We start from the raw sequence: 12,763 nt of genomic DNA on the forward strand, positions 1-12,763 counted from the left end.
CTCCATGATTTACATGGATGATGATTTACATGATTTACAAAGCCAAAGCAACTTTTGTAAGATGTTTGGACAGAACTTTCTGTAGGTATAGTGTGCCCACATTCGTATTTAATTAAAATAAACCCAACAAGTCTCAATTTAAAAATGTACTACTAACGTTAATATATGACCGAAATTCCAGTGATTTTGAGGCCCACCTGCAACATGCAAAGCTCATTTTTATTTAAAGCCACAGGCTACAATAACAGCTGCACTGTACTCAGACACCAAAGTGGGCAGATTCTGGAGGCTATAATAAGTTATCTGATGATGTATTTTGAGCTGAAACTTTACAGACACATTCTGGAGACACAAAAGTATTATCTTACATCTGGTAAAAGGGGGGAAATGGGTGCCCTTTAAAAAAATAAAGCAAATTAACTAAAATGATAGGAGATGTAAAGCCAAACGTTATTAAAAAATAAACTAATTTTATTTATTATATAAAATTATTTCTGACATTACTATTTTTAAATTAATTATCTTGTTTTAAATAAATGCATTTTAAATATTTGTCATAGTTTATTTAGTTCACTTTAACAAATGTAACCTTGTTCTTGTTTGTTAAATATTCTGTTTTAATAAATTCTTTTTTAACATATTTGTCATTGTTAGTTACTTATTAAGGTAATGTAATTTAAACCTTATTTAAAGTCTTTTAAAACTATAAAGTTTGGTGCAATCTCAATGGATATAATGTATTTTGCTTTTTATTACAGTTGTGAACATTTAATGTTGACTTTACAAGTAGCAAACATGGTTATCAAAGTTAACTACAACTAAAATAAATTTGTTCCTTGAAACAAAATAAATAGTGAGGGTGCAAAAATGGTAGTTTTAAATAATTAATTAAATTACTAACAATGAAAATCTAAACCAACACAATGAATGGGTGTGCTGTGTAGTAGAACTTACACTCTAGTAATTCCTAGTTAATGCCGGACTGATCTGAAACCACCAAAATAAAGGTCAGTAGCTCAAAGGATTGAGGGATCAAGACATCAGTGTAAACACAACCTGTCAACCATTTGTTTGTAGTCAAATGCCAGTTCACGCTCACATTTTAGATAGATAGATAGATAGATAGATAGATAGATAGATAGATAGATAGATAGATAGATAGATAGATAGATAGATAGATAGATAGATAGATAGATAGATAGATAGATAGATAGATAGATAGATAGATAGATAGATAGATAGATAGATAGATAGATAGATGCAGTGATTTCAATGGTAAAAAATGATTGGAATTAACATTAGGGTTAATAAATGTTTTTAAATATTTGCGTTATTTAGTTTATTAATTAAGTGAAGTTATTATTTTAACAAATGTAACCTGAAAATCTTTAGGAACCACCTAATCCTTAATGGATATAATATTTCTGATATTACTATTTTTAAATTAAATTTCTTGTTTAAATAAATGAGTTTTAAATATTTTTCATTGTCAAATATGTAATTGTCGATGTGTTCGTTTCTGATTTGCACAAAATGTCTCTTTTATTTGACACATAATTGACATTGCCAGAATTCCCTACATGACATATTTTTTCGGTTGACATTTTTTTTTCTTTTTTTCTTATGTACATTAGAGCTTTGGTAAATTTTTGATAAAAACCGTTTATTACATTACTTTAGTTTCATGCATATTACCATGGTGTTTAGTAGTGTGAACGACACAGAGTACCTTCAACATATTAGTATGTTCGTATTAGTATGTGCTTTTGGAAAAGCTGAAAAAACATTGGCTCAACTTAAGACTTTCTCATAACCACATGTTTTGGTGATGTTTTGGTCAGTGTTTTAACACAATAAATGAATGAAATACCATAGTTTACTGTAGATTGTGGCTTGTTTTTTAACTGTAAAATTCTGGCAATCACAGTTGTTTTTTTGCCATAAATTGCACAGATATTTTTGTTTTTATAGTAGGGCTATAAAAGTATCGATTATGCAATGTGTATATTCGCAATAGTTACACTGTAGGAAAAGATAAAGATAATGTTAAATATTATTATTTTTTAATTATTTATAGAATGATGACCTTGTTATTTCACGTTTGCTTGCTCAATTTATGTACTTGAATACTCTTAAACTCCACATAAAACACTGTGTATTTCACTTTATATACATACATTTTTTATTCTTGTAATTTATTTTATGATACACTGACTGCATAGAAAACCATTTGATGATCCCAATTAATCTTAATTAATGAAATCCTTTCACTTAGAACTATTCAAATCATCTGGTGTAATTATATTCATATTGCAATATAAATTATCGCAGCAAAACAAACAATCACAATGTCAGATTTTGCAGCCCTATTTTGCAGTGGTGTTGTGTTCCAGCAATTGCATTTCAAAAAAAGACTTTCTGTGAGAGTGTCAAGGAGTGGCAAAGAGTTTGTGTACAGACAGCTACCTGTCAAACAGTTGACTCCTTCTGTGAGGCAGGCAGACCAACAGGCTTCTGCATGTCTGTGCGGGCACTTGGCGGACAGGGGAGGTCACATGACCTGCTTCTTACTGCATGGTGCCAGAGTGAAGCCTCACAATTGGTGTCCCATCTGTTTCCTCTCTTTAGCACCTGGACTCTCGGGTCTGCTGTAGTGGTGAGTCTATTTCCCTGCACTGTTGCTTTGTGACTTAGTGTTTGTTTGAAAGTTCGGGCTTAGAAATGCTCATGGGTCTACAGTGCTGTGTTTGGAGTTTTGCACTTTTCCTTTAGCCTATCTTTCTTCCTCTTTTAGGAAATATTTAATATGACTGGACATCTTTTAAAGCTGATTGGACATGTTTGCGTATTTCGGTTCCCCATTTTACAACTGAGTAGTTTGCTTTGAAAAAAAAAAGGAGAGTGTTTGTTGTATTCCCACTTGGCATTGCTTATATTGCCTCGGGATCAGCAGTCTATCCATGCTGAGATCTACTTGAAGCTGAGATTTTGAAGAAATACCAGTAAGTTGATGCTTAGCAACTGGCTTTTGCTTGCGTTATTTATTTTAAACAGACTTTTTTTTTAACAGACTTTATTTTAAACAGATTTTAAAAATTGTGTATATATATGTGTGTATATATATATATACATATATATATATAATTCTAAAATATTAACCTTTTTTTTAAACATTGTTTTTAATAATTTAAATATCCTTAAAGTATTGAACCTTGAAGTCACAGTTGAACAGTTAAAGTCAGAATTATTAGCCCCCCTTTTAATGTTTTTTTTTTTTTAATATTTCCCAAATTATGTTTAACAGAGCAAGGAAATTTTCACGTTTTTTATCTGATAATATTTTTTTCTTCTGGAGAAAGTCCTTGTGTTCATGTGTACATTTCAGCTACAAAAAAGCTGTTTTTATTTTTTATGAATCATTTTAAGGTCAAAATTATTAGCCCCATTAAGCTAATTTGTTTTTTGACTGTACAGAACAAACCATTGTTTTACCATAACTTGCCTAGTTAACCTAATTAACGTAGTTAAGCCTTTAAAGAAGTGTCTTGAAAAATACCTAATAAAATATTATATATACTGTCATCATGGTAAAAATAAAATAAATCAGTTATAAGAAATGAGTTTTTAAAACTATTATGTTTAAAAATATGTTGAAAAAAATCTCTCCGTTAAACAGAACTTGGGGGAAAAAATAAACAGGGGGGCTAGTAATTCAGGAGGGCTAATAATTCTGACTTCAACTATATGTTCTGTTACAATTTGCATCTCACCCCTGGCTTTTTAGCTTTTGTAAGAACATGAACAAACTTGCTTTGCAGGTGTGCAGATACTGTTCATAAGAATTCATGTTCGAGACATTGCATTTTTTTTCTAAGCCTGGATAATCTTTTAACCTCCTCCCTCCAGGGCTGATAAGATCTGAGCCCTGAAATGTAAGTCTCTTTATCTTTGTGGCCGCTTCTATGTGCACACGTCTTTTATTGTAGTCTTTTTATTAGTTTCTGTTATAGTCATTGTTTTAGTTGAGTAGATTTGTAGTGCGATAAACCCTCTTGAGCTAATATGAGAAAGTTAACTAAGCCACAAGCTGCAGCACATTCACTCACAGTTTAAATAGTACTTGTTTTAAGGGACAATTGAAGTACAAATTAGCCACACAGCAATATTAGTATGTTTTTCTTTTTTTTTTAGTCTGTAATTCTATTTCAGATGCTAAAATGTAGTTAGTATGTGTCTGAGTGTGCATATGCATGATGTTGTTGCATAGCACATTCATGCCAGTTTTCAGCATGTGAGATCGACCATTCACTGAGTGCTTTGTTGCATTGGCAGTGAAAGTAGGTCTGAGGTGGGGAATGCTGGTGCCTAGCAACAGGTAAAGACTGTCTCTCTGTAATTTGGCATTGGAGAACTGGAACAGACATGAGTTAAAGCATGATTTCAAACTGCCAGAAGAGCAGAAAGAGTCCTTAATGAATAAATGATATATTTTGCTATCTTTAGGGTTACTCATGTGGCTTCTAACCCTAAGTAAAGGAACATTTCACAATTATAATTCAAAAAATGAGCTTAGCACTCCATTCTTACAGCTAGATGCAATCTAAAGCCAATAGTGTTCCTTATATTAACTTGCATGAGGCAGTCATGCATGGGATCATTGCATGTAGTATAAAAACAGTTAAGAGGGAAATTATGATTTGTTAGATGACCAAATTCAAAACGTTCATTCAATAAAAAAAAAAAAAAAAACATGCTAGCAGTGAGCATGATATATATTTTGAGGATGCGCAATGCAAGAACCTTTATGTAAACGGGTCATATGCTTGTACATAGTTACCCAGGGTGAACTATTTCGAATTTGAGAGGCAAGTCATGTTTAATGTCCATATAAACATACTTCATGAGCAATTGTCAAGGCTCAAGATGACTTTGTAAACTGTAGCATTTGGAATCCTTTAATAAATGTGGATTAGGGTTAAAAATATCTAATTAATAAATGTGGTAAATAAGTATTTAAAGCATTAATAGGTACAGTTGTAGATTTGGGCTGATTTATGATATTATATCGAATCACAATAAAATTAATATCATTAACAATGATACGCTATGGACTTTTTTACTGTATGTTGTAGGCATGGGATAACTGGTTTTAAGGTTTACCCTTGTTTTTAAAACCTCTAAAATTTTCTGTTATACCATTCCTAAGGTATATATGTAAGGTTTTATTTAATGTATTTTTATGTGTTGTAAAGAAATCAGTGTTTTTGAAATAAAGAAGAGCACAAGTCAATGATTTATTTTAACTGTTTCGTCTGACATGTTTACTGTTTCAAAATAATACGAATGTTTCTCGAAATAAAATAAATTGTGCTCAGTAGGGAAAAAAGTTTTTCGTTTTACTCAAACATTTAAGAAGAACATATTTTAGAGCAGTGATCACAATACAGTCTAAGTCTTATATTAAAGGTCACCGAAGGTATATCCGAAATGTATATCCGAAAGTATATTATGCTTTTTAACAGACTCTCTAATTTTGTGGCTTCAGTCATTGTTTAGATACTCTTTTGAATCTGGAAGAATTAACAACTTAAATCGAAATATATACATATGTATGTATGTATGTATGTATGTATGTATGTATGTATGTATGTATGTATGTATGTATGTGTGTGTGTGTGTATGTGTGTGTGTATGTATGTATGTATATATATTGTTAATCGTTTTATATGGAAAATAATTATAGAGATCATATTTTTGCCATATACAAGTCCTAGTAGATAGTGAGAAATTTTACTAAATAATTAAAGTTCTTACATATCAACAGTCTTCTGTGTCTAAAATGACTAAAAAGTTGATTATTTAGCTATCCTTTTTTCATAATGCAAAAACTTTAATTCTGAAAAATATTTTCTTATGTATTCAATCACACAATAATCCTCTTTTAAATGCATCTGTGGCAAGTGGAAATTTTACATTTATGCATTTGTCTATAAATCATAGTTGATTAGAATCTGCCTTCTTCTTGTAGTGGAAATGTCTTTCAGAAAATGGACAAAAATAGTCCAACCATTGTGACTCTCATTAGGTTTCAAAAATAAACTCAAAGTACTCTGGAATGACAGAGGAGGTCATCCGTTTTCTTGTTTATAAGATTAAGTCTGCCTCATATGTATGACATGTCCCTTCCTCCCTTCCTGGTTATTCCTTTGAGAAAGTTATTCAGCTAATTATAATATCAGTGGTCAAATTTTATATTAAAGTGGCTTCTTTGTCTTCTTTTTTCATTGACAGATTCTTCTTTGTGCCAAGACGATGAAGGAATGAACATGGATTCATTCAACTGGACAGCAAATAACCAACACACCAATGGCCAAGCTTATGTCACCTCCAACCGCTTTGCCAGCTGGGTTACTTTTGATGAGGATGAGGACTCTGTGTTACAGCCTCCGGGGAGGCCGTCTAATATAAAACTGCATAACCTCAACAATTCTCCTCTGCAGGATGCCAACAGCAACCTGATTCCCTCTTTATTTTGTGGCCAGATGCCAGAGAGACACATCCTGGACTTGACCCCTGATGGCAACAATTCAATCTTTGCGTTTGATAACACATTATCAAAAAACAGCGTCCCTTACAACAAGAAGAACCCTTTCTTAGATGATGACTTCTCCAACCTAAAGCCCTCTCCTATTAACCCCTTCAGTGCCTATTTTGACGAAACAGACTTGAAAACTTCCCAAGGCATTGGCTTGTGTTCAGAGGCATCGGATGTGTCTGCTTTCAGCTCACCTTTCTTTGGATATCAAAATGCTGATATCAAAAGGGAATCTATTTTGCTTTTTCCACCTCAGAAAGACTCTGCAATTGAAAAAGATAGTGTCCAGTCAAGCTTTCCTGTAGATGGTCTGAATCAGCTCAGGAATATACACATCTCTGACCCTGACCGTGATGATAGTCCTCCTTTACCTGATTCAGTGGATGAAGCGGACTCCACTGATTCCACTTATGAACCACACCACATGACACCTCAGGAAGGCTGGCCGATGCTCCTGCGTATTCCTGAGAAGAAGAACATCATGTCCTCACGTCACTGGGGACCAATATTTGTCAGGTTGACGAACAGCGGCCAGCTGCAACTTTTCTATGAGAAAGGGCTGGAGAAGCCCTTTAAAGAGTTCCAGCTGAACTCCCAGCATGAAATATCAGAGCCCAAGCTTCAAAACTACGATGAAAATGGCCGGGTTCACACCATCAGTGTAGACCATGTGGTTTACAAGGAAAAGAGGAAGATCCAGCCCAAGGTCACAGTGGTTCATTTGCCTGTCAAAGAGCAAGTGGTGAAACTTGGGACTACAAACTACCAGGACTTCTTAAGCTTTCGTCACGCTCTACAGGAGAGACTTGTGGGCCTCTCGATGGACCAAGAAGGTCTCAACTGGCCAACGACTTACACTGAAGAGGAGGTCCATGTGGAGGTGAGGGATGACTTTTATGGGATTCTCTCCAAAGGAGACAGCCGGATCTTGGAGCAGCTGGTTTTTACCCGAGTGAACATGCTAGCCTTCTTGAATGGATCCCCACCTTGTAGTATCGGCCTCAATGATATCCAGATCAAAGGTAAAGAGGTGGTTTCTCGGCATGACATAATTCCTAACACAACCTCACGTTGGATTCAACTGCGGGACTGTCGATTGCATGAGTGTGCAGACCAGCTAGAGTTTAACGAGTCCCGAGCCATTACGTTCAGCCCACCGGTTGGCCGCCGATTTGAACTGCTTCGTTTCCGCACTCCGTTTGCCGAAAAAACCCTTCCCTTCACTCTGAGAACTGTTGCTTGTGTCAGGGGTGCAGAAGTGGAGATGCAGTCCTGGCTGATAATGTCAACCGGGTTCTCATCCAATAGGGATCCTTTAACGTTAACACCATGTGAGAATGTTGCAATTCGTTACCCCATACCAGAAATTTGGGCAAAGAACTTTAGGCGCGAGAGTGTGACGGGAGAGAAGTCTCTGAAGGCTCGATTCAACAAAGGAGCCAGCTTTGGTTCGACTAGCACATCAGGGTCTGAACCAGCCATGAGGGTCACACTCGGCACAGCCAAATACGAACAGGCCTTTAAGTCTGTAGTATGGAGGATTGGTCGCCTGCCGGACAAGAATTCAGGTGGGATTTTAGGGCTGAATTTGGTAATCATGTTGTCAAATGATAAGACAGCAGGAATGAACTTAGCATGCTGGAGTTGTCATATGTTCATAAGTCACACAGTAATAATTTCAGAATAGGTCACTTGTGAGTTCTTGTGAGTTCATATTATACCTAATATTATATATTTGGTCATACTTAATTTTAAGGTACAATTTTTTTAAACCACTTATGCTGCGTTCACACCAGACGCTGATGAAGCATCAAGCGTAAGCGGTTTACATGTTAAGTCAGTGCAAAGACGTGAATAAAATAATTTTAGTAAGCTACAAAAATATAGGATATAGGAGAAATAGGATTAGCATAGCATAGCCATGTTATGGTCTTTAAATCAAGATCATGCTTGCCTTGTTCTCCTCTGCTACTCTTGTCTAATAGAACTTTTTAATTCCATCTAAATTCTGTTTTTCATTTGATAAACCAGTTGCGACTTTTTCTTAGTGTCTATAGCCTGTATAGTGATTTTGCTGTTGCTCTAAAGTAATGCTACTTCTGCTTTCTTTGTATTGGCATGATGAGAATATTAGCATAGATAGTAGATTAAAGGTTTTAGTCTGAATAGATCCTCACAAACTCCCAATTCACAATGCAGTGCTAACAAGCAATGCCTCTTAATGCAGTATTGACTATCAATGCAAGTGCATTGGTGTAGAAATAATCTTTTATCCTGTTTTGTTGCTTTTCTGTGGTCATAGCATTTGCATTGCGACCAGTGCTGGTATTCTTTTTTTTTCTGTCAATGGCAAACGCTTTAGGCTTTTCAATAGTACATCAGCAGGGATCCCCTCCCCCTGCGTGAGCCTGATTGGTGAGACAAAACTCAAGCTGTCATTATCTATTAATTCACAGGCTCACTGTCTGACATCCCTGAGCTTCACAGTCCAGCACAATGAGCTTTCCTTAAACAATTTCTCTTTGTGTTTTCTTTGCTTTAGTAGGATTTCAAGGAATAGTGTGCAAACATTTAAATATCTGCTGTTCATTTATTCATCCTCAGGCAATTTAGCTTGTAGGTGACTTAGGGCTGGGTGAAACAGAAAAAAAAAGATCACAATATAATGTTTATTATCATTCAATAATTATTGAATATTTTTACAATCTTAGAAATATTAGGATTTTTTATTTATTTAAACATTTTATTTTAATTTACTAACATTACTAAGGCAAATAGTTTTAATAGTTTTTAATAAAAAATAAACAAAAATATCCTGTATCTTATGTCTTATAATAAAATTAACATAAGCGCTATAGAGACTCAAACTTAATAAGTAAAATGTACAAAGTGTGTGCAATGATAAAGTGTACATGCTGAATGATCAAAGCAAACTTGAAGGGCGGTCAACAGATCAACATCTGTAAGGTGTGATTAATAATGACACAGTACTACAAACTCTACTAACAAAACAAATTATGATAATCAAATCTGAGCTTTCAAGTAAAGGACACAACCATCATTATTTAATTACATATTGCAACATAGCAAATTGTGAAGTTGAGTGACTACATTACCCCATATTTAAAAAAAAAAATCTTTCAGATGGTGAGCTAATGGCTGGGATGCGCAAGAAAAGAAACCAAAAAGCCACTCTGGCAACATCCTTACATCCTTTTTTATACAGTCTCTTTACTACTGTTTTTCATGGCGCTCATTTTCGTGTGTGTTGCTATTCCTACGTGAGGTGCCGAAACCCAACCAGAGTCCGTTCACATGTTGCGTTTGAGGCCGTACTCACACTAGGTACAGTTGCCTCGAACCGGGCCAAAGCACGCTTGTCCCCCCTCCCGTCTCCCCCGACGGCCCGCGCTCACACCATATCGGGCCTCGGCACGCTTACGTCATCGCTGCTGCGCTGTTCAGAAGCGCTCTCTATGGCAAGCCTTTTTAGCATTTAAATCTTTGTTCTGACTCCATAAATATATTTAGAGATATCTCTAATTATATTTTGACTAGTCATAATTATAATTCGACTAGTCAGAATAACAATTAGAGATATCTGCAATTACAATTGTACTAGTACGAAATCAGATTGGAGATATCTGCAAATATATTATGACTAGTCATATTCCTCCATTGACTTCCATTGAAAAATATTTGCAGATATCTCTAAATGAGTTTTGACTAGTCACAATTGTAATTAGAGATATCTCTGAGTTTTTACTAGTCATAATACATTTGGAGATGTCTTTATCTTATTTATCTTATTAATTATTCATCATATTTAGAGATATTTACAAATCTATTTGAAGATCTCTAATTAATTTACTAATAGTCGAATTACAGTTGTAGATATCTTGAATTGGATTTTTGACAAGTCAAAACTCAGTTAGAGATATCTGCAAATATTTTTCAATGGAAGTCAATGGAGGAATATGACTAGTCATAATATATTTGCAGATATCTCCAATCTGATTTCGTACTAGTACAATTGTAATTGCAGATATCTCTAATTGTCATTCTGACTAGTCGAATTATAATTATGACTAGTCAAAATATAATTAGAGATATCTCTAAATATATTTATGGATAGTCAGAACAAGGTTTAAATGCTAAAACGGCTTGCCATACGCTGTCACTCAGTAGCACAGTGGAGATTTCTCTAGTTATATCGTTTCAGTCGTTTGATATGCCGTCAAATATTTCGCCAAACAGTCCTTAGGGATGCGGTGACACGCAGTCAGATATTTCGCCGAACAGATCCGCCACTTTTGGCGCTCATAAACAATCATTAAGCTCTCGTGCTGCAGGAATGAGGAGGTCTGCTGAAGGCGCGCAGCTGGCGTTCTGTGAGGAGTTTGCGTCTTTAATAAACTACGGCAGTTTGCGTTCACTGAACAGTAAGAATGATTAATAAATCCATATGAAACAGTCCCTTAAAAGTCACGTCTCGCTTTCGGTTTCGGGCTTTGGTGCGTTTTGCGCTCACACACAAGCGTACCGCGCCAAAGGCCTCTTCCAACCGGGCCAGGGCCGGCCAAGTGAACTGTGCTTGAGCGCGATTCAGCGCACTCACACTTCTCAAACAATCCGGGAAACGGGCCTGGGCACGGTATGGATGGCATAGTGTGAGTAGGCCCTAAAAGCATGTGAAAAGCATGAGAACATGTATTCGGTTTACTTCGCCATTTTTAATGCGCTTTGTGCTCATGCTCCTCTGGCATCTCTCATAACTAGGCGACCATCAACCGTTTTTCTCAGAGGATGACAAACAGAAAAAATACATTGCTGCGGTTCCGAAATTAGTTTGTATTTATAAAGAGAATGAAAAAACACTGCTGTGTTTGGGTGCTCTGTGTTTGTCTTAGTCTGCCATTATTACCGAAATGTCTATTGCATACAAAGTGTGAAGCAGATTTGTTAGTTTTAATTACATGAATTGTGGTGTGTATGCCGCATTCTGAAATGTTTTCAACTAGGTACGCCTGGTCACTTGCGTTGCACCAAGCCTGGCACCTTGATTGGAAATAACCCTAAGCTAATTGGCATTCCTTCCAAGGTACATACTCAGCAGACACATTTTAATAAAGCTATAGCATCTCATACCGAAGCTTCATACTGTACTTTTTTTTAAGCGTTATTGACAATGGTGTTCGGTCAATAAATGTCCATACCATTTTATCGGCCCAGCCCTAAGGTGACTTTTTGTTTTTGAGTTGCACAGTTGAACAAGACTTTCATCTGAAAATGTGGAGATTCAGATATTTCCAAGTTGTAATACAAGTCATTACGCAATAGGAAACCCTGGAACTTTTCCCAAGGCTATGAATTAAAGGCGATAATGTTGCAAATCATTTTTATATTATAGTTTCTTGCAATTTTCTAATCACAAGACCTCAAAATACTGTCAGCTGCCATGGGTATCAATTCAATGCTGAAAGAAAAAATGCCACCTACAATACATCTCGTATGGCTTGAGAATGTATAAATTAATGTACATTTTTATGTTTGGGTGAAGTATTCTTTTAACATCTTTAAATTCCAAAAACCTTATTTTTAAAAGCCATAAATAGGCTAAAGGCGGTATAAGATTTCAATGATGTGATAACCTTAAATAAAATATATATTTTTAAATGTCTGGGTAAAAAACGTAAACTTTTTTTCCTTTTTAAACACAAAATATTTAATTTTGAGAAACATTTAAAATATTTTCGGGCAGTAAACATGTCTGGCTAAATAATTCAAATGGATCATTGACTTCTGTCTTCATTAGTTTAAAAAACACAGATGTTTACATGGACACCAATAATCTGATTTTAATACGATTAAGACAATACTCTGATTAAGAGTCTACATTGTAAACAGAGATTTTTGATTTAATTTAAACCAATTAAGGTCATCATCCATATAAATACAAATTTAAATTAAGACATGTGGAGTATGCTGATTTTAGTCAGATTTTTAAAGTGCAGTACAGACATGCAAACACCGCAATCAAACTAATACCAGCGTGTAGGATTTCCGCTGCATTTTGCGACAGGATATTCTATACACATATGGCTGTTTGACACTATTCTCTGCACCTACAGAGTCGGTAAAGGACCATAGACACCTGCGTTACGAATT

At 35.2% G+C, this 12,763-nt stretch overlaps 1 protein-coding gene across 3 annotated transcripts in view; it reads left to right on the forward strand.

Annotated features, from left to right (window-relative positions):
- The window catches only part of ston2 (stonin 2), a 49,666-nt gene that overhangs the window by 30,138 nt on the left and 6,765 nt on the right, over nt 1-12,763 (forward strand). The window contains exons 1-2 of one of the 3 annotated variants that reach the window (XM_005169836.6): nt 2,596-2,656; nt 6,292-8,163. In XM_005169836.6, coding sequence (XP_005169893.1) covers nt 6,321-8,163 — 1,843 coding nt within the window. In that variant the 5' untranslated portion in view covers nt 2,596-2,656; nt 6,292-6,320. 3 annotated transcript variants of the gene reach the window in all.

This window comes from Danio rerio, chromosome 17 (assembly GCF_049306965.1).
Source record: "Danio rerio strain Tuebingen ecotype United States chromosome 17, GRCz12tu, whole genome shotgun sequence".
Taxonomy (NCBI): Eukaryota; Metazoa; Chordata; class Actinopteri; order Cypriniformes; family Danionidae; genus Danio; species Danio rerio.